Here is a 25,086-nt window from a genome sequence, read left to right on the forward strand (position 1 = left end):
GAAGCAGTTTACACTAAAAACCTAAGGAATAATAATCTTTAAAACCCAGGAGTAAAATTTAAGCACAGAAATTTCTGGGAAGGATCTCCCAATTAATGCCTGGTGAAAATAAACCTCTTGCTCTTTCTGTCTCCTTTTTTTCATTCTTCCCTCCTTCTTGATTTGTATTGTTTTCTTTTTTTTCTCTCCCATCTATCTGATTCAAGGCAAATTGAGCCAGGTTTCTGAAACCTGAAGCCAAAAGCATCCTAATGGATGCATTGCTTAATTCTCATGGCAACCCATGAGGTATGAACTATTATTACCCCCATTTTACAGATGAAGAGATTGAGGCTTAGAGGGGTTAAAAACTTGCCTAAAATCACACAACTGGTAAATGGTGGAGCCAGGATTTTGATCAAGATATTCTGAATCCAGCGACTATGCTGTTAACCATTATAATATTAATATATATTGCTAAGCATGAAGTCATATTTTGAACCAGGTCTATTTGACTCAAGCCCCACTGACCTTGACTATTAGACTGTGCTACCTATGGTGAAAATGATGATCATGACAATAATAGTAATAATAACTTATTATTTTTAAGTGACAATTTCTCACTTATTTTGAAAGCTATTCAACTAGGAGACAGTTTTAAAAGGGGTAGCATTAATATTTTATGGGCATTTATAATCAGATGGCAGTTGAGTATATAGTCTCCATACCTCATAGTTTTTGTGAATAAAAAAAAATTACAAGTTTTAAATAGCCAATAGGCAGTTATGTTTTCAGAAAACATGATTAGACTAATTCATTAATGGTGACTTCAAGCTTTTCCTTATTAGCTCCAGAAAATTCACCTACTTTTTGTCCCTTTTTAAAAAACTGGAAAGTTGACATGCATTTGGCTCCATACTCTGAAGCAACATCCTGACAGTCATCCATGTCTTCTTCAAAGAATGCCACATTGGAATACTTTTCAGAGAGGGAAGGAAAGAAAGGTTTGATCATTTTGCAAGGCCCCCACAAAAATATGGAATGTTTCATGAATTTGCCTGTCATCCTTGCGCAGGGGCCATGATAATCTTCTTTGTATCGTTCCAATTTTAGTATATGTGCTGCCAAAGCAAGCACAACAGTAATAACTATTATAGCTGACATTTATTGAGCCTTTATAGTGTACCAGCATTAGCCTAAATATTTAAAAAAATCAACTCATTATTAAAAAGTCCAAAAACAATAGATGCTGTCATGGATGCGGAGAGAAAGGAACACTTATGCACTGTCGGTGGGACTGAAAATTAGTACAACCTCTATGGAAAACAGTATGGAGATTCCCCAAAGAACTAAAAGTAGACCTACTATTCTATCCAGCAATCCTAATACTGGGTATTTACCCAAAGGAAAATAAGTCATTTTATCAAAAAGACACCTGCACTCAAATGCTTATTGCAGCACAATTCACAATTGTAAAGATGTGGGATCAACCCAAATGTCCATCAATTCATGAGTGGATTAACAAAATGTGGTATCTGAATAATATGGAATACTACTCAGCTATGAAGAAGGATCCCTTTATGCCTTTTGCAACAATATGGATGGAACTGGAGACCATTATCTTTTTTAAAAAAATTATCTGGGAGTATATATTAAGAAGGAAAATAAATGCCCTTTTTCCTAGTAACCCAAATTCTAAAATCTGCCAGCAGAAATTATTTTTATTTTATTTTTTTCCAACTGAGATTTTTTTTTTAATTTAAGAATATTATGGGGATACAAACATTTTGGTTACATATATAATGCCTTTGCCTCACCCAAGCCAGAGCTACAAGTGTGTCCTTCCCCCATACAGTGCGCTCTTCACCCATTAATTATGAGTTTACCCACCCCCCCTCCCCCTCCCACCTGACCGGCAACCAACAAATATTACTTCCATGTGAGCACCTTAGTATTGATCAGTTAGTACCAATTTGATGGCTAGTATACATGGTGCTTGTTTATCTATTCTTGTGATGCTTCTGGAGACCATTATCTTAAGTGAAGTACCTAAAGAATGGAAAAACAAACACCACATGTACCCACTGTTAAATTGGAACTAACTGATGAGCACATGTATGCATAGAGGGATGTATAACTCAATGGAAATCAATGGGGGGGAGGGGATAGGCAAAAACCTACCTAATGGGTACAATGAACACTATCTGGGTAATGGGCACACTTATAACCCTGACTCAAGCATTGCAAAAAGCAATCGTTACAACCAAAACTATTTGTACCCCCATAATACTTTGAAATTAAAAAAAAACAACTCATTAAATTTTCACCAAAACCCTATGAGGTGGGTACTACTATTATCCACATTCTAAAAATATTTATTTCTATTCATATTCTTAAACTGAGGAACAGATCATTTATTTTTTAAACATTTTTAATTTAAGATATAATTCACATACCATAAATCTACCCTTTTAATTATTAGTTAAGATATAATTCACATACCCATACAATTTACAGCTGTACTGTACAATTCACAGCTGTACATGTACAATTCAGTGATTTTTGGTACGTCCACTATGTTGCAAAGCCATCACCACTGTCTGATTTTAGAATATTTTCATCACCCCCAAAAGAAATCCTGTATCCATTAGCAGTCACTATCCATTCCTTCTTCGCTGCAGCCCATGGCAACCACTAATCTACTTTCTGTCTCTACGGATTTATCTACTTTGGACATTTCATATAAATTAAATCATACAATATGTGACCTTTTGTGTCTGGCTTCTTTCACATGGAAGAGAGAAAAACAGCTACCATTTATTGGTTGCCATGACTACCATGTCCCAAGCACTGTTATCGGGAGATTTATGTGCATTTTCTTTAATCCTCCCAATAACCCTGTGGCAGAGTAGAACTATCATGTTCATTTTAATGAGGCAACTGGGGCACAGAGCCATTTAGTAACTTGCATAAAGTGCAACAGCTCATAAATGGAAGAGTTAAAATGCAAATTCAGGTCTGTCTGTATCCAAATCTCACGCCCTTTGCACTCCATCTCTCTGCCTCAGGATCACATGGATATGGGCTAGTAATGGTATTCCACCCAGGGCAAAGGAGTTGAGTCAGCCTGGTGGTGCTAGGAAGGACAGCCCCAAGAGCTTCTGGACTTAGTGCCTCCCACTAGGAGCCGAGGATGCCCTATCTTAAGCCTGTGTTCCTGACTGCAGCAAATTTGCCTGCTGAGGTCTGGCTTGCCCTCTTCTCCCTGGAACCCCCTGGAGGCCCCAGCTGCATTCCTTGATTTTACTCATTATGGACATGTAGGTCGAAGAGCTTGTATGGTGGAATTTCTGTATTTCTTCATATGGCTTTGGGTTACACATGGAATCATGACAAAGCACGTCAAGATTTCTATGAAGGGAAGGGAAAAAAATCAATGGAATTTCTTCAAGCATTTCCCCAAAGTCTGCAGCTCAAGCACATTTCCTTCTGGGGCTCAGTGAATGGCACCAGAACCCAAGGCTGATAGCTCATATTTGCTTCCAAAAGAGGAGGTTTCAGGATTGCCCGATGGTTTGATGCACAGAGGGCCATTTATGCTGTTGACCTACATTGACACTTTCTCCCAACATTAAGCTCTTCAAGGTGTGGCCTGTGAGATTTGGGGGAGTGTAGTGCTTTGAAAAGAAAGGATTATGCCTGATTGATAAAGCTGAGATTTGCACCATGCAGTGGTGATAATTATTCTTTGATGGTGTTAAGGATTTCATAATAAAGAAAACAAAATCACATTTCAAAGAGCAGACTCCTAGAATGTTAGAACTGAAAGTGATCCTCAAGACTGAGTATCCAGCCCTTCTTTTTAGAGACAAATTAACCAAATCTGATAAAGGAATGCGGCACAGAGTGGGAGTGCGTGTGGCATCTGTGGGTGTCAGTGAGACAGTCCACAGTGATCATGGTGCTCTGGCCACTTTACCTGGTGAAGCCTTGGCTCCAGTGATCCCTGAATTTCAGTGACACACAAACTTATCAGGATGCCTCACCAATGATAGACAGTGCTTGTTGTATCATAGACTCTTTTGGCCTTTGGTACTGCTGCATTACTGGCTCTCTGCCAGGTGGACCCTAGTCACTACCAAGAGCACTGACAATGACATTATCTCAGAAAATCCAGAGAGTTGTGTAAAAGGCTTGTGCTGCGGTGATTTGTAAGAATGCCTTGGAATACTAGACACCACTCCCCCGTCCACCACTGATGCCACCCCTCCTCAAAACCACCCAGCTGATGTGCCCCCTTATCCCTCTCAAGGACCACAGGAGCAACATAACAGGGAGAGAGAAGACAGCGAAGTTCACAGGGCAGGACCGAAATACCCAACACTGCAATTAGCTCTCTCCATGGACCAACCCAAGAGCTCTTTTATTTATGCACTGTACAAAAGCGGATGTTTATGCTAACATTTATGGATGATGAAGAATTAAGTGGTGTTTTCCATGCTCTGTATAATATGGCAGAGAAGTGGATACTACTTTTCCAGAAATAGTGTCTGCCAAAAAAGTTTCTTTCAATGATTTGAAAAATACTGGTCTGAACAGCTTATTTCTTCAGATCTCTGCACTGATTTGCTGTTGTTGCAGCTAGAGGCCTCTAGGAGGCACTGTTGAGTTCTCAGAGTAATTTAAAAGCTGGCAGGAAAGAGAGGGTCTGGAGGGAAATCTGCCTTTTCAATGTTGGGGACAGTGTGTTTCAGGCTTCCCTTTTTAACTTTTTATTTTGAGATAATTTTAGACTTACAAAAAAGCTGTGAAAATAGTACGAAGAGTTCCTGTATACATTTCACCCGGCTTCCCTTTAACTAATATAACCACAGACTATTTATCAACTCTTGATACAATACTATTAACCAAACTACAAAATTTATTCAGATTTCATCAGTTTTCCCACTTAAGTCCTTTTACTCTTCTAGGGTCCAATCCAGGATTCCACATGGCATTTGTCATCTTAGTTATGTCATGTCTTTGGCCTGTGACAGTTCCTCGGTATTTCCTTATCTTTCATGACCTTGACATTTTTGAAAAGTAGTAGCTAGGTATTTTGTAGACTGTCCCTCAATTTGGGTTTGTCTTATGGTTTGTCATGATTAGAATGAAATATAAATTTCTCATGGCTATAATGAAATAGATTGAAGTTAGGGGGGCTCTTTTGAGACTAAATTTAAGAAAGGGAGAAGTTACTTTTCTTTGGCCTCCTGCATCTTCCCTCAATGCCTTCTGTTCCCCTCTCCAGTACACTTCTCTGTGCCTTCAGTGGCCAAGCCTTTATAAGCACTTGCTTTGTGTCCAACCCAATGATAGGGGTTTGGGGCACTGCAGAAGGAAGGCGCCTTTCTTTCTTTTAATGAGTGTCCTCAAACTCTAGGAAGGAATTCCAATGTCCTACATTGAGACTACAATGAGGCCACACAGTGCTCCTTTTGAAAAGATTTGAGCAGAGGGGCAGTCCATCCTGCAATTGTAATTCATCATTATATTACTTATTATGTGAAAAACAATGTTATCTTCTATAGTTTGGATATGGTTTTGTTTGGTCCTGCTAAGTCTTAGGTTGAAATTTGATTCCCAGTGTTGAAGTGGGACCTCATGGAAGGTGTTTGGGTCATGGTGGCAGATCCCTCATGAGTGGCTTGGTGCGATTCTCATGGTAGCAAGTGAGTTCTTGCCCCTTTAATTCCCATGAAAGCTGTTTGTTAAAAATAGCCTGGCACCTCCCCCTTACTCTTGACTCCTCTTTTACCATGTGATCTCTGCACAAGCTGGCTCCCCTTCGCCTTCCACAGTCCTCAACAGAAACAGATGTTGGTGCCATGCTTCTTGTACAGTTTGAAGAATCATGAGCCAAATAAATCTCTTTTCTTTATAAACTACCCAGCCTCAGGTATTCTTTTATAGCAACACAAATGGCCTAAGGCAATGTCCATTAGCAAAGTATTAAACCTACAATGTTTATACTCAGTTCTGGGGAAGCTTCCTGAGGTTATCTCCCCAACTTGGCTAATGTGACGTTTCATCTAAGTGGTACTGATTTTTCTTACCTTTGGTAATGGGAAAACAGTAACTCTTAGTTTTCTGGAGTTTCCAGAGAGATGAGAAATACTATGAAATCATCAGCATTGTAGCTCAGAACATGATCCTTCCAATTTATGCCAATGGCTAAGATTTATTATCTTTTTCTGATAAAAGTTTGGGGCTTTTTATTATAGCTCCATTGAGCATCAAGAATAGAAGAAGATGTTCACAGCCTTGTCATTTTATTACAGATGAGATCACTGAGGCCAGAGAAGGAAAAACAGCCAATTAATCAATGAAATCTATGTGCCCATTTTCTAGGTGTTTAGTTCTGTACACTAGTTGGCAGAAGAATACATAAGTTTATAGGACATGGTCCCTATCCTTAAAAAGCTTAAAGATCTAGCACGAGTATTTTACTACTCCACTTAAGGTGACAAAGAATCTGGCAGGATAGTGTGTTATGGTATTGATGCAAAGTATCATAAGAATTCATAGACAAGCCTGATAAAAGCTTGAAAAGGCCTTAAAGAGGAGGTAGAAACTGAGCTGGATCTTTAACACCTCAACTGCAACCTTGGACCACAGACCTTCAATGAGTTCACAGAACTTAACTCCTTTAAAAAAAATAATCCGTATATACTATATAAACATTAAAACACAGACTCTAAAAGATTTGTGAGTACTTGCACCCAGAACACAGACACAAAACTCCTTGTATCAAATCTTGAAAGATTTCACAGAATGAAGATTCTAAACACAGATGTTCAAATACCTCAGACTCAATCATACACACACACACACACACACACACACCCCTTTCAAAGAGTCAGATACCTCATACTCTGAACACAAACTACCAGACACCTAAGACCCTACAGAGGAATAGTAATAACCCTCAATAGACTCTTAGTTGGAATGGACCCCTATTACAAAAGATAGATGAACAAGAAAAAAACAAACAGAAGTTTCTTTTTTTTTTTTTTTTTTTTGAGACAGAGTCTCACTCTGTTGCCCGGGCTAGAGTGAGTGCCGTGGCTTCAGCCTAGCTCACAGCAACCTCAAACTCCTGGGCTCAAGCGATCCTCCTGCCTCAGCCTCCCGAGTAGCTGGGACTACAGGCATGTGCCACCATGCCCGGCTAATTTTTTGTATATATATATTTTAGTTGTCCATATAATTTCTTTCTATTTTTAGTAGAGACGGGGTCTCACTCTTGCTCAGGCTGGTCTCGAACTCCTGACCTCGAGCAATCCACCCGCCTCGGCCTCCCAGAGTGCTAGGATTACAGGCGTGAGCCACCACGCCCGGCCAGAAGTTTCTTAACATGTATATTTCATATACACACAGGAGAAACTGAGAGAATGAGCAGTTCTCAAAGAGGTGGCTTTGAATTCCAGCTTACATAGCATCTTCAACGAAGAACAATAAATTTTTAGAGAAGTGACAAGACAAAGGAAAAGGGCTTTGAGTCACTATAGGTAGCAACTTGGGGAAAAGAAAACAAATGGCAGATAAAGGCTAGTTAGCATAGCCTGCCAATACAAATACCTCCAGAATCAAATCCAGGCTGTCTAAGGCTGGGGTCTAAAGCTGTCTTTAGTGTTTAACCTTTGTTCTCTCCGGTAGAGGGGGGCGGGATACCTTTTGTAAATCTAAGTCCTGCTTGTAGGCAAATGGAGGGTAGAGAGCTCTCCTATATCTGTTTTTTCTTAATTGTCTTCAGTTCAACAATCCTTGATATTTTGGGGAGGCATATTCTTGTCTCCCATAATCCTGCCCTGGTAACCTCAGAGAGTAATAATCCTCACACCCTGAATAACGACCCCCAGAAGCAGCTCATATTTAAAATTTATACCAAAGTCCCTCAATGATTTCAGAGCCTTCACACCCTAAACACATATCCCTAAATATATCAATTAAAACTTTAAGACACAGACCCTCAAAGAGTTCAGGGACATCATACTCAAAACATAGAGTCCCAAATACCCCAAGCTCAAACCTTGGGACAAAGAGCCTCAAAAAAAAAAAAAAAAAAAAAAAAAAATCAAGGACCTCACTCCCTGAAGTTGGATACCAAATAACACAGAAGCAAACAGGACATAAATCTTCAGAGCTCAGAGACTTCATATCTTGAACACTTGCCCTAAACAGCTTAGACAAAAACTTTGAAAGATAGACCCTCAATGAGTTCAAAGACCACTCATTCCAAACTCCAATCCTGAAATATCTTATACTCAAATAATGGAAAATAAATCTTCAATGATATCACAGTCTTCAAACCCTGAACACAGAACCCCAAATCCCTCAGATTCAATCTTGAAACACAGAGAAAACATAAAAACACAGACACTGAAAGAGTTGTGAGTGTTTACAACCTAAATATTAATACTGACCCCAAATATCTGAGACTCAAACTCGAAACACAGACCCTCAAAGCTTTCAGAAAACTCACACCTTGAACACATACCTGAAAATACACCAGTCTCTACCCTTAATACACAGACCCTCATAAAATTCAAAGGCCTTACATTCTAAGCTCAGACTCCAGGACCTCAGACTCAATCCTATTAATAAAGTACTTCAACAAGTCAGAGACCTCACATGCTGAACTCAGACTCCCAAATATCTCAGGATTAATGCTTGGGAAATAGATCCCATAAAATTCCAGACACTTTCACAGCTTGAACTGACACCCAATACTGTACCTCTGGCTCAAAGTTTGGAACACAGACATGAGATTTCAGAGACTTTATACTCTTAGCACAAATATCCTAATACCATAAATGCCATAGCTGGAAAAAAACCCTCAAAGTATCCAGAGACTTCATACCCTGCTTGCTGACTTCCAAACACTTTAGACTAAGAGCCCGAAACACAGACACTCAGTGATTTCAGAGACCTGACACAGGAACCCAAATCCCCTATTATGACAAACTGAAACCTGGGAGTGCAGATCATCAAAGTGCTTTGGAACCTCTAACTCTAAACCCACATCTCCAGAGAACACAAGCAAACCTTGGTACTAACACACTTAAAGTATTGAGAGATCTCACACCCAGATCACAGACCCCTAACACCCCTGATTCAAACCTTGTAACATAGAACCTCAAAGAATTCAGAGAGCTCATGCTCTGAACATAGACCCACAGACTATTCAGAGAACTCATGCCCTGAACACTGATACCCACATACCTCAGATTCAAACCTAGGGACATAGGCCTCAAAGATTTCAGAGAATGTGCACACATAACACAGACTTCCAAATCCCTCACACTCAAACCTGAGAGATTCTTAAAATTTCAGACACCCCTCTGAACACAGACTCCCAAATATCTCACATTTAAATCTTCATAAAATGACAGAGACCCACAGACACCTCATATTCCAATCTTATAACACAGACCCTCAAAGTCTTCAGAGACCTTACCCTGCAAATAGAGACCCACAAATACCTCAGTTTCAAACCTTTGAATGCAGATTCCCAAAGAGATCAGAGACCTCACACCCTAAACATGGACTTCCAAACACCTCAGGCAAAAAACTTGGAACAAAGACCTTGAAAGAACCCATGGATCTTACTTCCTGAACACAGATACCCAAATACCTCAGACCCAAATGTGAGACTTGACCCTCTGAAAGTTCAAAGACCATATATCCTGAATCCAGGCCTCTTAATCTGTAAGACTAAAAACTTGGAACAGAAACTCTGAAAATTTTAGCGGCCTCAAACCCTGAATTACAGACCTCCAAATAACTCAGGCTGGATCCTTGTGACACAGATCCTCTAAAAGTACAAAAACCTCGCACCATGAATACAGACCTCCAAATATGTGAAACTTAAACTTGGAAACAGATCCCCATAGATTGCAGAGACCTCTCACCCTGAACAGAGACCCCTCAAATCCTCAGACCCAGGCATTAAAACAAAGACTCCAAAAGATTTAAGAGGCCTCACACCCTGAACATAGACTCACGATGACCTTTGATTAAAACCTTACAATATAGGATGGGCGCAGTGGCTCATGCCTGTAATCCTAACACTCTGGGAGGCCGAGGTGGGAGGATCACTTGAGCCCAGGAGTTTGAGGTTGCTGTGAGCTAGGCTGATGCCACAGCACTCTACTCAGGGCAACAGAGTGAGACTCTGTCTCAAAACAAAACAAAACGAAACTTACAATATAAATCCTCAAAGACTTCAGAGACCTCACAATGTGAACAAAGATTACCAAATACTGTACCTCAGAGTCAAAACTTTGAATCACAGAACTTAAAGAGTTCAGAGACCTCACACCCTGAACACAGACCTTCAAAACCTCTCAGAATCAAACCTCAGAACAGAGACTCTCAAAATTTCAAGGACTGCACACCCTGAATATGGACTCTCAAATAACTCAGGCTGAATCCTTGGAATAGAGACCCTCTAACAGTTTATAGACTTCATACCCTGAAAACAGTCCCCAAATATCTCACATTAAAAACTTGGGACACAGATTCTCCAAAAGTTCAGAGATTTCATAACTGAACACAGACCCCCAATACCTAAGAATTAAACCTTCAGAAACAGACCTCCGTTGATTTCAGAGACATCCTTCACTGAACAAAGACATCCAAAAACTTCAGAATTAAACCTTGAGTCATAGACCCCAAAACAGTTCAGAGACCTCAATTCCTGTACACAGACTCCTAGTTTCCCCATATTCAGACACTGGGACACATTCTGAAATAATTCAGTAAACTCACCCCTTGAGCACAGACCCCTAACTATCTTACAGTCAAACTTTGGAACACACACCCTTCAAAGAGCTGACAAACTTTACAGCCTGAACATGAACCTCCAAAAAAATAAAAAAGACAAAAAGCTTTGAACACACACCCTCAGAGAATTTAAAGACCTCAGCCCTCAAATGAAGACCTCCAAATAACTCAGACTCAAACTTGGGAAATAAAATACACTAAAATTTCAGAGACTTTTACTGACACAAAAACAAAGACAAGATCAGAACAGAGAACCCAGATATGAATCCATCATCATATTGCTATGTGATCTTTGACAAAGCAGACAAAAACATACACTGGGGAAAAGAATCCCTATACAATAAATGGTGCTGGGAAACTTGGATAGCCACATGTAGAAGGCTGAAACAGGATATGCACTTCTCACCACTCACAAAAATTAATTCACGATGGATAACAGACTTAAAGCTAAGGCATGAAACTATAAGAATTCTGGAGGAATATGTTGGAAAAAACTCTTATAGGTATCAGCTTAGGCAGTATAACAATTATTTACATAGCTTTTACACTGCATCATGTATTATAAGTAATCTAGAGATGATTTAAAGTAGACAAGAGGATGTGTGCAGGTTATATATAAACACTACATCATTTTATATAAGGGACTTGAGCATCTGCTAATTTTGGCATCCACAGGGGTCCTGAAACCAATCCTCCATGGATACTGAGAGATGACTATATACATAAGAATATAGTCACAATCACAACTGATATATTAAAATGGAATACTGAAAGTTTTAAATAACCCAAAACAAGGCAGGAAAGGTAAAACAGAGGAATGAAAAACAGAAGGAACAAATAGAAAACAAATAATAAAATGGTAGGTCTAAATCCAAATATACCAATAATAAATTATATTTAAATGGTCTAAACACACCAATTAAAAGAGATTGTCAAAATAAGTTAAAAACCATGACCTAACTATATGCTGTCTGCAAATATAATGATATAGGTAGGATACAAGTAAAAGGACAACTGGTTTCATTGTGGAGATACAGCTAGAAGAAGTATCACCTCCATCATCACAAGAAAAATGCTGGACTAACTGCAAATTAAATACTTTTCTTGAAATCATCAGTGAAATGAGTTTTCTAGAGAAACAACTAACCTGCAATCTAGAGAGACAGACATGAATAGGCAGACACAGCACCACAAAATTAAGGTAGAAATTTCCAATAAATTGCTAAGGGCTGAGTGTGGGCTACTGTGAGAGTGTGAAGTCCATGGTAGTTTTATAGCTGCTAGCAGGCTTTTCCTCTAGCAACCCCAGCAGGCCCTGACAGGGAAGGCTGGGGAGAATCCTGAGGAAGTTGGACAGCAGCCACTGTTGAAACTCCACCCAGCCCAGTTTCTTCAATCCCCCATATAAAATAAAAGCCTTAATTCGCAAACTGAAGAAAATCTGTTGTCTGAGGTCACTGGTGGAAACCCATTGCAGTTGGGAGAAAATATGAAAGCCATCATTGAAACTGTACCCAGGCCCATCTTACCTAGTTATAGTAGTGTAACCAGTGGCTGCAGATTAAGACTTTTTGCTCTGAAAGGGAGATAGAGGAAATGCATTTGGGTAGAGTTTGGCAGTGGCTGCTGTTCTCTTCTCCTTGCCATCACCATGGGAGAAATTTCTCTGGATTCTCTGTGTGAGCCTAGTGCCTGAGTCCTGTGTCTTCCTGCAGGTGCCAATCTCTCTCCAGATTTTGGGATGACATTTACCCTATGACCTCAGTTCTCTGACAAGTATAAGAAAAATCATTAATTTGCAGTTTATTCAGCTATTTTTCTTGGATGGGATAGGAGCAACATTTTTCCAGCTTTCCATCTCTGAACTTCTTGTGTCATGTAGAATGTATATATTTAAGATTATGGGAAATTGCCAAACTGTTTTCCAGAGTGGCTGTACAATTTTGCATTCATGCTGGCAACATATGAGAGATACAGTAGTTCTATATTCTTACCCATACTTGGTATTATCAGTATTTTTTTCTTTTAGTGATTCAAATAGGTGTGTAATGATATCTCTTGTGGTTGTAATGTGCATTTCCCAAATGGCCAGTGATGTTGTACATCTTTTCATGTGCTAATTTTCCATCTGTATATTCCCTTTGGTTTAGTGACTATGACTTTTGCCAATTTATAAATTGAGTTGTGTGTTTTCTTGTTTAGTGAGTTCTTTATATTTTTCTGGACAGAAGACTTTAGTGAGGTATATGATCTACAAATGTTTTCTCTTAGTTTGTAGTTGTCTTTTTTAAAAGTTAGTATTTTATTGCTTTAAGGACACTGAAGAGTCCTCATGAAAATTCAAACATAAGATAACATTTTATAATATACACACATCCTCAAAATCATAGCCTAATCCTCCTTATTATTGCATACAGAAGCCAATTACCTTGTCTTTGACATTTTTAAGATACCCTGAAAAAAGAATCAAGTGATTTGAAGTTCTAAGGTCAGAATGCTAGGCAGCAATATCTTTGACCTTGTAGAGAAAATATTATATCAATTCAAATTAATGATCTTGTATGATAGAAGGAAAGACCTTAATTATAAAGAGAAACTAATGGATTTTCACTTATTGAGGCCTGAGTTAGGCTTCTGTTTCTATCTTACACTCTTAATGATTAAGTCTGATGGTTGAAGAATCATAGTCAAAGGAATCCAGGGGTTCTGTAGAGGATCCCCAGAAACTGCCTCAATAACAGACAGGATGAACTTCTGGCCTCTCCTCTTTGGCTTAGCTTAAAGCACAGCAGCTCTAATTTTTTATTATTAGGTTTAGCTACATTTTTTGTTTAATAACATTTTTATTTTGAAATGATTTTAGATTTACAGAACAGTTGTAAAGATAATACAGAAAGTTCCCATATACTCTTCACTCAGATTCACTTAATGTTAACATCTAATATAACCATAGTACATTTGTCAAAACTAAGAAAATAACATTAGTTACATACTACTAAATTATAGACTTTATTCATAAAATTAATTTTTCCACAAATATTCTTTTAAATGTTCCAGGATACCACATTGCATCTAGAGAAACTTTTCATTCTCTTAACAGTGTCCTTCACAAAGCAAAAGTTTTAAATTTTTATGAAGTCTGATTTATCAATTTTTTCTTTTATGAATTATGCTTTTGGTGTCATGTCTAAGAATTCATTGACAAACCCAAGGTTTCCTAAGTATTTTTTGAAAAGACTTATAGTTTTACATTTTATATTTAGATACATGATCCATTTTGTGTTAATTTTTGTATGTGGTGTGAGGTTTAAGTAGATATTAATTTTTGTTGCATATGACTGTCCAATTTTCCCCATATGATTTATTGATGATAATATCCTTTATCCATTGAATTGCTTTTGCACCTTTGTCCAAAACCAACTGGTCATATTTGTGTGGGCCAACTTCTAGACTCTATTCTATTTCATTGATTTATGTGTCTTGTTTAGTGATACTTTATAAAATCCAATAGGTCAGCATCCAGATCTTTGTTTCTAAATACCATTTCTCAATAAAAGGAATCAGGACCTGTGGCAAAATGGCTTATTCTAGAGCAGAAGGGGATGTGTGTCATATCAAAAGTGCACAGGAGCCAATCTGAAAGAGATCCCAATGGCTAAGTCGAAACAATTTGAGTCACAAAATACATAGCAATTGTATTAGAATAGAACTCAAAAAATAAAAAATATCCATGAATCCATACTGATAAAAATTATTGAATAAATAAATAAATGGAGAAGGAACAAGTCTTCATTACAGAAGAATTCCAAATAATAAATGTAGAAGGAATGAGTGAAATAGAAAATCACTATTAGAACAGCACAATAGTACTAATTGCTCTAGGCAAGGTCCATGGATTAATACTATAATCAGAGGCCTAAACTTTAAGGAGAAAAGGGGTATTTGCAGAGCCTCAAAGTATTTCCTACCAAATATTTACTAGTTACTGTACAGATTTTAACGTATTCTCTTATATTCTTCCCTCCAGGAGTTGAAGCTTAATTTTTCTCCCCTTGGGTGTGAATTGGACTTAGTTATACACTTCTAATGAACAGAGTATGGAAAGAGAAAAACTATAATTTTATAGTGGAGAAACTTGACACACACCATCTTAACCAAGTGATCGCTGCAAGAATTATTTTTCAAGTTGCATATAACTCAGGCATAGAAAATAATAAAAAAATAACAAATTTTTCATTAGATTAGAAAGGACTGTTTTGTTTTTGAAGTTTTTTTTTTTTTTTTTTTTTTTTTTTGAGACAGAGTCTTGCTTTGTTGCCCTGGCTAGAATGAGTGCCGTGGCGTCAGCCTAGCTCACAGCAACCTCAAACTCCTGGGCTTAAGCGATCCTACTGCCTCAGCCTCCCGAGTAGCTGGGACTACAGGCATGCGCCACCATGCCCGGCTAATTTTTTTTTTATATATATATATTTTAGTTGTCCATATAATTTCTTTCTATTTTTAGTAGAGACGGGGTCTCGCTCTTGCTCAGGCTGGTCTCGAACTCCTGACCTTGAGCGATCCACCCGCCTCGGCCTCCCAGAGTGCTAGGATTACAGGCGTGAGCCACCGCGCCCGGCCTTATTCTATTTTTGTAATAAAACACCATGGCCCCAAGGAAAAAAATTTTTTCTAGTGTGGCAGTTAATGTGTTAAACACAAATTGAGGGGCAGTCTAAAAATTACCTGACAAGTACTAAAGAGATAAGACAAGTACTTTGAAGAAAGCCAGGTAGTGTGATTCCTTCAACTTTCTTCTTTTCCAAAACTGCATTACTATTCTAATCTTCTGCTTTTCCTTATAAATTTTAGAATCAACCTGTACATATGTACAAAATATCCTGATAGGAATTTTATTAGTATTGTGTTCAATCTAGGTGTCAATTTGAAGATAACTGACATCTTTACTATGTTGGGTTTTCAAATCCATGAACACAGTATACATTTCCATTTATTTAGGCCCTCTTTGATTTCTTTGATCAGTGTCTTATAGTTTTCGACATACAGATCCCGTACATATTTTATGAGATCCATATCTAAGTATGTCAATGTTTTCAATGATTGTAATTTTTTTTAAAAATTTCAGTTTCCAATGGTACGTTGTTAGTGTATAGATATCCAGTTGATTTTTGTGTGTTGAACTTGTATATTGCTGCCTTGCTAAACTCACTTGTTAGTTGTAAAAGGTTTTTTTTTTTAATTCCTTCAGATTTTCTATGTAGACAATCATGTTGTCTGCAGATATGGTGATTTTTTTCTTCCTTTCCAATCTGAATGCCTTATGTTTCTTTTTTTCTTGCCTTATTACACTGGCCAAGATATCCAGCATGATATCGAATAGGAGTGGTTAGAGTGGAAATATTTGTCTTGTTTCTGATCTTTGGAGGAAAGCATTCAGTCTTTCACTATCAAATACAATATTAGCTGTAGGTTTTTTGTAGACAACCTTTGCAAGTTGAGAAAATTTCCTCCTAGTCCTACTTTGTTGAAAGTTTTGATCATGAATGGATGCTGTATTTTGTCAAATGCTTCTTCTATATCAATTGATATGATCAGGTGGTTTTTCTTCTTTAGACTACTCATAAGGCAGATTATATTGATTAATTTTTTAATATTGAATTAGCCTTGTATTCCTGGAATAAACCGCCCATGGTTGTGGTGTATTATTATTATTGATAGATTTGATTTGGTAATATTTTGTTGAGAATTTTTACAATTATTTTAATGACAATCCTAAGAATCCCAAATATTTATCCATTTCATAGCAGATCTACAAAATACCTGAAGCTAAAACTGATAGAATTGCGAGAAGAAATAGACAAACCCACAATTCAAGTCTGAGATTTTATTATAATATCCCTTTCTCAATAATTGACAGAACATGTAGGCAGAAAATCAGCAAGGATACAATAGACAAACAATCTGAAAGACACAATCTACCAAGGCTCACTCAAGAAGAAATAGATAACCCGAATAACCCTCTATCTATTCAATAAATTGAAACTGAAGTTTAAAAATGTTCCCACGAAGGGCCAAGCGCAGTGGCTCATGCCTATAATCCCAGCACTATGGGAGGCTCAGGAAGGAGGATCAATTGAGGCCAGGAGTTCAAGACCAACCTGGTCAACATAGTGAAACCCTGCCTATACAAAAAAATAAAAAAATTAGCCAGGTGTGGTAGGGCATGCCTGTAGTCCCAGTTACTTGGGAGGCTGAGGAGGGAGGATTGCTTGAGCCCAGGAGTTCAAGGTTATAATGAGCTATGATCAAGCTACTGCACTCAAGCCTGGGTGACAGCAAGACCCTGTCTCTTAAAAAAAATGTTCCCACAAAGAAAAATCCAAGCCTAGATGGCACATCAATGAGGAATCCTACCAGATATTTAAGCAAGAAATAATATCAATTCTATACAAAATCCTCTAGAATATTGAGGAGAAAAGAATACTTTCCTACTCATTCTATGAGGCCATAATCCTTGATTCCAAAACCAGGCACAGATATTAATAGAAAAGGAAACTACAGATCAATATCCCTCATAAATATAGATGCAAAATTCTAAACAAGATTTTAACAAATTGAATCCAACAATACATTAAAAGGATAATACATCATGATAGAATGGAATTTATTTCAGGAATGCAGGCTGGTTTAATATTTGAAAATCAACCAATAATATTCACCATATTAGTAAGCCAAAAATATGATTATCTCAATCAATGCAGAATGTTGAATGCTTTTGCACTCAGACCAGGAACAAGATGGAGATGTCCACTCTCACCATGTATATTCAACACTGCATTGGAGGTTCTAGGCAGTGTAATCAGAAAAGAAAAAGAAAACAGAGTAATGGCCAACCTAGAATTTTCTACCCAGAAAACTAAGCTTAATCTATGAGGGAGAAACAAAGACAAGCAATCACTGATGGAATGTGCGAAGACCAGAGCTGTCAAGAAGTACTCACACCTGCATTATATACTGAACAGTGCAATAGACACTCACCAAAGTAAAATCACTCAAGAGTTAAAGTCCAGAGCCTGGATTCCACAATGGCTTGAGAGGTAAAACAAAACAATAAGAACTTATCTGTTGAGCCTAAGAAATACTGATCTATAGAAATGCCCCCTGTATTTTTAGAGACAGATATGATTTCAGAAGTCAAGCAAGGCTTTGCCCTAAAGGAAAATGTAAACGTGTTAGTTCACATATCAAAAGCTGCCTCGCCTCAGTAGGGTGTCTCAATGGTCAGTAGCAACTGCTTTCCAAGGTGACACTGCAATCTGGGTCCATGGCTCTCACTTGTTTTGAAAGACAAAGCAAGTTTTGCCTAGAGCCATGGGATGCTGGAGCTGATCAACAAAGACAGGCTGCCAGAGATGAGAGCTGATCAAATAGATATGCTAAGAGCTGATCAAATAGTTATGTTGCTGCCCAAGCCAGGCCCAGACGGAACCATGTGGTTAAAGTAAATAACATAAGGCACAGCTCATGTTGACTTCTAAAATCTCTGTTCTAATATACAATTACCAGAGCCACGATGTCTCTGTTTTTGCTAAAGTAATAGCCTTATCATAAAACTTAGAAGTTTTCCCTAAGAAGATTTTGTAACTCATTGTTCACCTAGATAGCGTTAGTTAAAGGATCTGTAGTAGCCTTTTAGAAGACTTTGACCCTAAACCAAACTACCTATTATTACGTAAATCCCGTTACCCTTGGCAACCAAGAATCTGTATCTGGCCTATAAGTACCTGTGTAAAACTTCAGTCTGGGTTGCATTTCCATGGGAAGAGATGTAAACCTTCCAGGCACCCTCCTTTGTCTATCTTCATAAATCTTTACTTTATAAACTATATCTTTGGCTCTGCATATTATTTTTTATTTCTGTTTCCTACTATTTTTTCATCCTTTGCAACGAACCCTGCCTGAGGGACCCGAGACTCTTTGCAGGGAGCATAGCTAACTCTCCGCACTTATCCAACAATATGAACAGAAATATACCCCAAATATCAATTTTCTCAATAAATGTGAATGGCTTGAATTGTCCTCTGAAGAGACATAGACTGGTGGAGTGGATAAAAATTCATAAAAAATTCTTGTATCTGCTATCTACAGGAAATGCATCTAAACCACAAAGATGCTTTCAGACTCAAGGTCAAGGGATGGAAAATAAACTTCCAGGCAAATGAAACCAAAAGAAAGTGGGAGTAGCTATGCTTATTTCAGATAACATAAGCTTTAAAATAGCAAAAGTAAGGAAGGACAAAGATGGTCAGTATATAATGGTGAATGGAAAAATCCAACAAGAAGACTTAACAATTCTTAATATTTATGCACCCAACTCAGGAGCACCCAGATACATAAAGCAAACCCTGTTTGATCTAAATAGCACAATAGAAGGTGCTCGGTCCTTCCGAGGAGGCTAAGGCCGCGTTGGGGTGAGGCCCTCACTTCATCCGGCGACTAGCACCGTGCCCGGCAGCGCCAGCCCCGTATTCACCGGCGCCATGGCCTCCGTCTCCGAGCTCGCCTGCATCTACTCAGCCCTCATTTTGCACGACGATGAGGTGACCGTCATGGAGGATAAGATCAATGCCCTTATTAAAGCAGCTGGTGTAAATGTTGAACCTTTCTGGCCGGGCTTGTTTGCAAAGGCCCTGGCCAATGTCAACATCGGGAGCCTCATCTGCAATGTAGGGGCTGGTGGACCTGCTCCAGCAGCTGGTGCTGCACCAGCAGGAGGTCCTGCCCTCTCCACTGCTGCTGCCCCAGCTGAGGAGAAGAAAGTGGAAGCAAAGAAAGAAGAATCTGAGGAGTCTGATGATGACATGGGCTTTGGTCTTTTTGACTAAATCTCTTTTGTAACGCGTTCAATAAAAAGTTGAGCTCTTAAAAAAAAAATAAATAAATAGCACAATAAACAGTAATGCAATAGTAGCTGGGACTTCCAACACCCCACTGACTGAACAGGACAGATCTTCCAAGCAGAAAATAAGCAAAGAAATAATGGACTTAAACAGAGTTCTGGAACAAAAGGGTCTTACAGACATCTACAGAACATTCCACCCAAATAAAGCCGAATATACATTCTTCTCATTAGCCCATGGAACTTCCTCCAAAATTGATCACATCCTAGACCATAAATCAGACCTCAACAAATTTAAAAAAATAGAAATTATACCATGTATCTTCTCAGACCATAGTGGTATAAAATTAGAGTTCAATTCCAACAGAAACACTCACCACTTCACAAAGTCATGGAAACTAAACAATCTATTGCTGAATGACTATTGGGTCAATGAGGAGATACAGAGGGAAATCAAAAGATTCTTTGAACTAAATGACACTGGGGAAAGAAGTTATCAAAATCTGTGTGATACAGCAAAAGCATTCCTGAGAGGAAAACTAACAGCATTAAATGTTCACGTTAAAAGAACTATACAGAAGATCAATAAAACCAAAAGCTGTTTTTTTTGAAAAGATACACAAAATTGACAGCCCTCTTGCTAGACTGACAAAAACTAGAAAGGAAAGGACTCTAATAAACTCAATTAGAAATGAAAAAGAGAGGTCACCACAGACAGCACAGAAATACAAAACATTATCTTTGAATACTATAAAAACCTATATGCCCCCAAACTACATAATGTGTAGGAAATGGACAAATTCTTGGAAACATACAACCTCCCTAAGTTCAACCATGAGGAAATAGAATCCCTGAACAGACCAATACCAAGCACAGAAATTGGAGTAGCAATTAAAAACCTTCCAACAAGGAACAGTCCTGGACCAGATGGGTTCACACCAAATTTTACCAAACATACAAAGAAGAACTCATACCCATACTTCAGAAATTATTCCACAATATTGAGAAAGATGGTATCCTCCTCAACTCATTCTATGAAGCCAATGTCACTTTTATACCAAATCCAGGAAAGGACACAACAACAACAAAAAAAAAAGAAAACTACAGACCAATATCCCTCATAAATATAGATGCAAAAATCCTCAACAAAATCTTAGCAAATCGAATCTAATAGCACATCAAAACAATAATTCATCATAACTAGGTGGGCTTTATCCCAGAGATGCCAGGCTGGTTCAACATATGCAAATCTGGCCGGGCGCGGTGGCTCACGCCTGTAATCCTAGCACTCTGGGAGGCCGAGGTGGGCGGATCGTTTGAGCTCAGGAGTTCGAGACCAGCCTGAGCAAGAGCGAGACCCCACCTCTACTAAAAATAGAAAGAAATTATATGGACAGCTAAAAATATATATAGAAAAAATTAGCCGGGCATGGTGGTGCATGCCTGTAGTCCCAGCTACTCGGGAGGCTGAGACAGGAGGATCGCTTGAGCTCAGGAGTTTGAGGTTGCTGTGAGCTAGGCTAACGCCACGGCACTCACTCTAGCCTGGGCAACAGAGTGAGACTCTGTCTCAAAAAAAAAAACAAAACAAAAAAAAAAACCATATGCAAATCTATAAATGCAATTCACCACATAAATAAAAGCAAGAACAAAGACCATATGATTCTCTCAATAGATGCAGAAAAAGTATTTGACAATATCCAGCACACCTTTATGATAAAAACTCTTAACAAAATAGGCACAGACAGGACATACCTTAAAATTATTAAGGCCATATATGATAAGCCCACAGCAATATACTGAACGGGGAAAAATTGAAAACATTCCCTCTTAGAACTGGAAGCAGACAAGGTTGCCCACTATCTCTACTTCTATTCAACATAGTGCTGGAAGTCCTTGTCAGAGAAATTAGACAAGAGAGGAGAATAAGGGCATCCAAATGGGGGAAGAAGAGATCAAACTGTCACTCTTTGCTGATGATATGATATTATATCTAGAAAACCCCAAGGATTCAACCAAGAGACTCTTGGAATTGATAAACAAATTCAGTAAAGTCTCAGGATACAAAATCAATGCACACAAATCAATGGCATTCATATACACCAATAACAGTCAAGCCAAAAATCAAATAAAAAATGCAGCACCTTTCACAATAGCTTCAAAGAAAATTAAATATCTAGGAATATATTTAATGAAAGAGATGAGAGACATATATAGGGAGAACTATAAAACACTGAGAAAAGAAATTGTAGAAGATGTAAACAGATGAAAAAATCTACCATGCTCATGGATTGACAGAATCAATATTGCTAAAATGTCCATACTACCTAAAGTGATCTATAGAACTAATGCAATCCCTATCAAAGTACCATCATCATTCTTTACAGATCTAGAAAAAATAATTCTACACTTTGTCTGGAATTAGAGAAGACCTTGTATAGCCAAAGCAATCTTAAGCAAAAAGAACGAACTGAGAGGTATCAGTCTACCAGTCTTCAAGCTTTACTACAAGGCTATAGTAACCAAAACAGCATGGTACTGGCACAAGAATAGAGATATACACCTTTGGAACAGGACTGAGAACCCTGATATGAAACCATCTGCATATTGTCATCTAATCCTTGGCAAAGCAGACAAAAATATACACTGGGGAAAAGAATGTCTAGTCAATAAATGGTGGTGCTGGGAAAACTGGATAACCACATGCAGAAGATTGAAACTGGATCCCCACCTCTCACCTCTCACAAAAATTAACTCACAATGGATAACAGACTTAAATCTAAGGCATAAAACCTCAAGAATTCTAGAAGAAAATGTTGGGAAGACCCTTTCAGACATCGGCGTAGGCAAAGAATTTATGAAGAAGACCCCCAAAGCAATCACAGCAGCAACACAAATAAATAAATGAGACCTGATCAAATTAAAAAGCTTCTGCACAGCCAAGGAAACTCATGAGAGCAAATATAGAACCTACAGAATGGGAGAAAGTATTTGCTTTCTAGACATCAGATAAAGAGCTGATAACAGGAACCTATATAGAACTTAAAAAAATCAAACAACCCCATCAATAAATGGGCAAAGGACATGAACAGAAACTTTTCAAAAGAAGACAGAATAATGGTCAGCAATCATATAAAAAAATGCTCAACATCTCTAATCATTAGGGAAATGCAAACCAAAACCACAATGAGATATCACCTAACTCCAGTGAGAATGGCCTTTATCAAAAATCCCAAAACAACAAATGCTGGTGTGGATGTGGAGAGACAGGAATACTCTTACACTGCTGGTGGGACTGCAAATTAGTACAACCTCTTTGGAAAATAATTTGGAGATACCTCAAGGAGCTAAAAATAGAAATACCATTTGATCCAGCAATCCCACTACTAGGCATCTATCCAAAGGAACAAAACACATTCTGTAATAAAGACATCTGCACTCGAATGTTTATGGCAGCACAATTCACTATTGAAAGGATGTGGAAACAACCCAAATGCCCATCAATACATGAGTGGATTAATAAAATGTTGTATATGTGTACCATGGAATATTACTCAATTACAAAAAACAATGTTGATCTAGCACCTCTTATATTATCCTGGATAGAGCTTGAGCCCATCGTTCGAAGTGAGGTATCTCAAGAACAGAAAAACAAGCACCACATGTACTTGCCATCAAATTGGTACTAACTGATCAACACTAAGGTGCTCGCATGGAAGTAATATTCACTGGGTGCTGGTCAGGTGCGAGGGTGTAGCGAGGGTGGGTAAACTCACAACTAATGGATGTGGTGCGCACTGTATGGGGGAAGGGCACGCCTCTGGCCCTGTCTTGGGTAAGGCAAAGTCATTACTTGTAACCAAAATATCTGTACCCCCATAATATCCTGAAATAAAAAAAAGAAAAGAAAAAGAAATAAAATGCATCCAGATTGGAAATAAAGAAGCAAAACTGTCTATGTACAAATGACATGGTTGCTCATATAGAAAATATAATGAAATCTAATAAAAATAGTTAAAAACTACTAAAACCAACACACAAGTTTAGTAAAGTTGCAGGATACACACTCAATCTAAAGAAATCAATTGTATTTCTATCTACCAGCAACACAATAAAATTTGAAATAAAAACAATACTATTTGCAATAGTATAAAACATGAAATATAGAGATAAACCTGATAGAAAAAGTGAAACATGTGTATACTGAAAACTATTTAATACAAAATATCGTGGAGACAATTGCAAAGATGTGGAAACAACCCAAGTGCCCATCAATACATGAGAGGATTAATAAAATGTGGTATATGTATACCATGGAGTATTACTCAGCTATAAGAAACGATGGTGACATGGTACCTCTTGTGTTTTCCTGGATAGAGTTAGAACCCATTCTACTAAGTGAAGTATCCCACGAATGGAAAAATAAGCACCACATGTACTCACCATCAAATTGGTTTCACTGATCATCACCTAAGAGCACATTTAGGAATCACATTAATCGGGTGTCGGGCAGATGTTGGGGGGGGAGGGGATGGGTATACACATACATAATGAGCGTGATGCGCACTGTCTAGGGGATGGACACACTTCAAGCTCTGATTCGGGTGGGGAGGAGGGGGCAAGGGCAATATATGTTAACCTAAACCTCTGTACCCCCATAATATGCTGAAATAAAAAAAGAGTCAAAATATCGCGGAGAGAAATTAAGACCTAAATGAATGGAGAGATATATCTCGTTCATGGATCTGAAGAATTAATATTATTAAGATGTCAATTTTCCTCAAATTGATCTATAAATTTAATGCATTCCCAATCAAAATTCCTGCAGGCTTTTTTTGGGTAGAAATTAACAAGCTGATTCTATAATTCATATGGAAATGCAAAGGACCAAGAGTAGCCAAAACAAGATTTCAAGAATTATTACAAAACTACATCACAATAGTGTGGCATTGGCATAAAGACAGACAAACAGATTAACACAGCACAGAGAGTCCAGGAATAAACTCACATGTATATGAGCAACTAATTTTTGGCAAATGTATACAGGCAGAGACATAAGAACCAGCAAAGGCCAGCATGAGCAAGGTACCCTCACCAATTATTTGACTACCAGTGAAAACATGCACAAGAGGAAACTTGCCCAAGAAAAAGAAGTCCAAAGCCAGATGAGCCCTCTAGTGCAGGTGAGAAGCCTGAACACCATCAATGAAGACTGAGGTGATGAGCACAATTAGAAAATAGTGCTCAGTTGGCACAGAAAGGCACAACTGGTGGCCTCTGTATAAGGAGGAGGGAATAACAAGGGCAACTCCTTCTGATGGTGGAGCTGCCAAGGACAGAACCTTCCTTTCTGTCCACTTGCTTCAGGTGAACCACCCAGA

General features: G+C 38.2%; 1 protein-coding gene and 1 non-coding gene across 3 annotated transcripts; one reads left to right on the forward strand and one right to left on the reverse strand.

The window, feature by feature from the left end:
* Window positions 1-1,009: 1,009 nt before the first annotated feature.
* Window positions 1,010-1,116, reverse strand: LOC138379239 (U6 spliceosomal RNA). Its single transcript, XR_011232022.1, has one exon. It is a non-coding gene; the product is annotated as a U6 spliceosomal RNA (small nuclear RNA).
* Window positions 1,117-19,242: 18,126 nt separating this feature from the next.
* On the forward strand, window positions 19,243-19,732 carry LOC138378327 (large ribosomal subunit protein P1-like). 2 transcript variants are annotated; one of them, XM_069463697.1, is made up of 2 exons: window positions 19,243-19,412; window positions 19,494-19,732. In XM_069463697.1, exons 1-2 carry the CDS (start codon window positions 19,347-19,349, stop codon window positions 19,689-19,691), a joined length of 264 nt encoding a protein of 87 aa, XP_069319798.1. In that variant the 5' UTR covers window positions 19,243-19,346; the 3' UTR covers window positions 19,692-19,732. The 2 variants fall into 2 exon arrangements, with proteins under 2 accessions (XP_069319798.1, XP_069319797.1); XM_069463696.1 differs by having other exon boundaries at window positions 19,243-19,732.
* Window positions 19,733-25,086: the final 5,354 nt, after the last annotated feature.

Source organism: Eulemur rufifrons, chromosome 30 (genome assembly GCF_041146395.1).
Source record: "Eulemur rufifrons isolate Redbay chromosome 30, OSU_ERuf_1, whole genome shotgun sequence".
NCBI lineage: Eukaryota > Metazoa > Chordata > Mammalia > Primates > Lemuridae > Eulemur > Eulemur rufifrons.

Excerpts from the sequence above, each read along its gene's own strand:
- LOC138378327 (XM_069463696.1), top strand. The coding sequence starts at position 19,347 with ATGGCCTCCGTCTCCGAGCTCGCCTGCATCTACTCAGCCCTCATTTTG.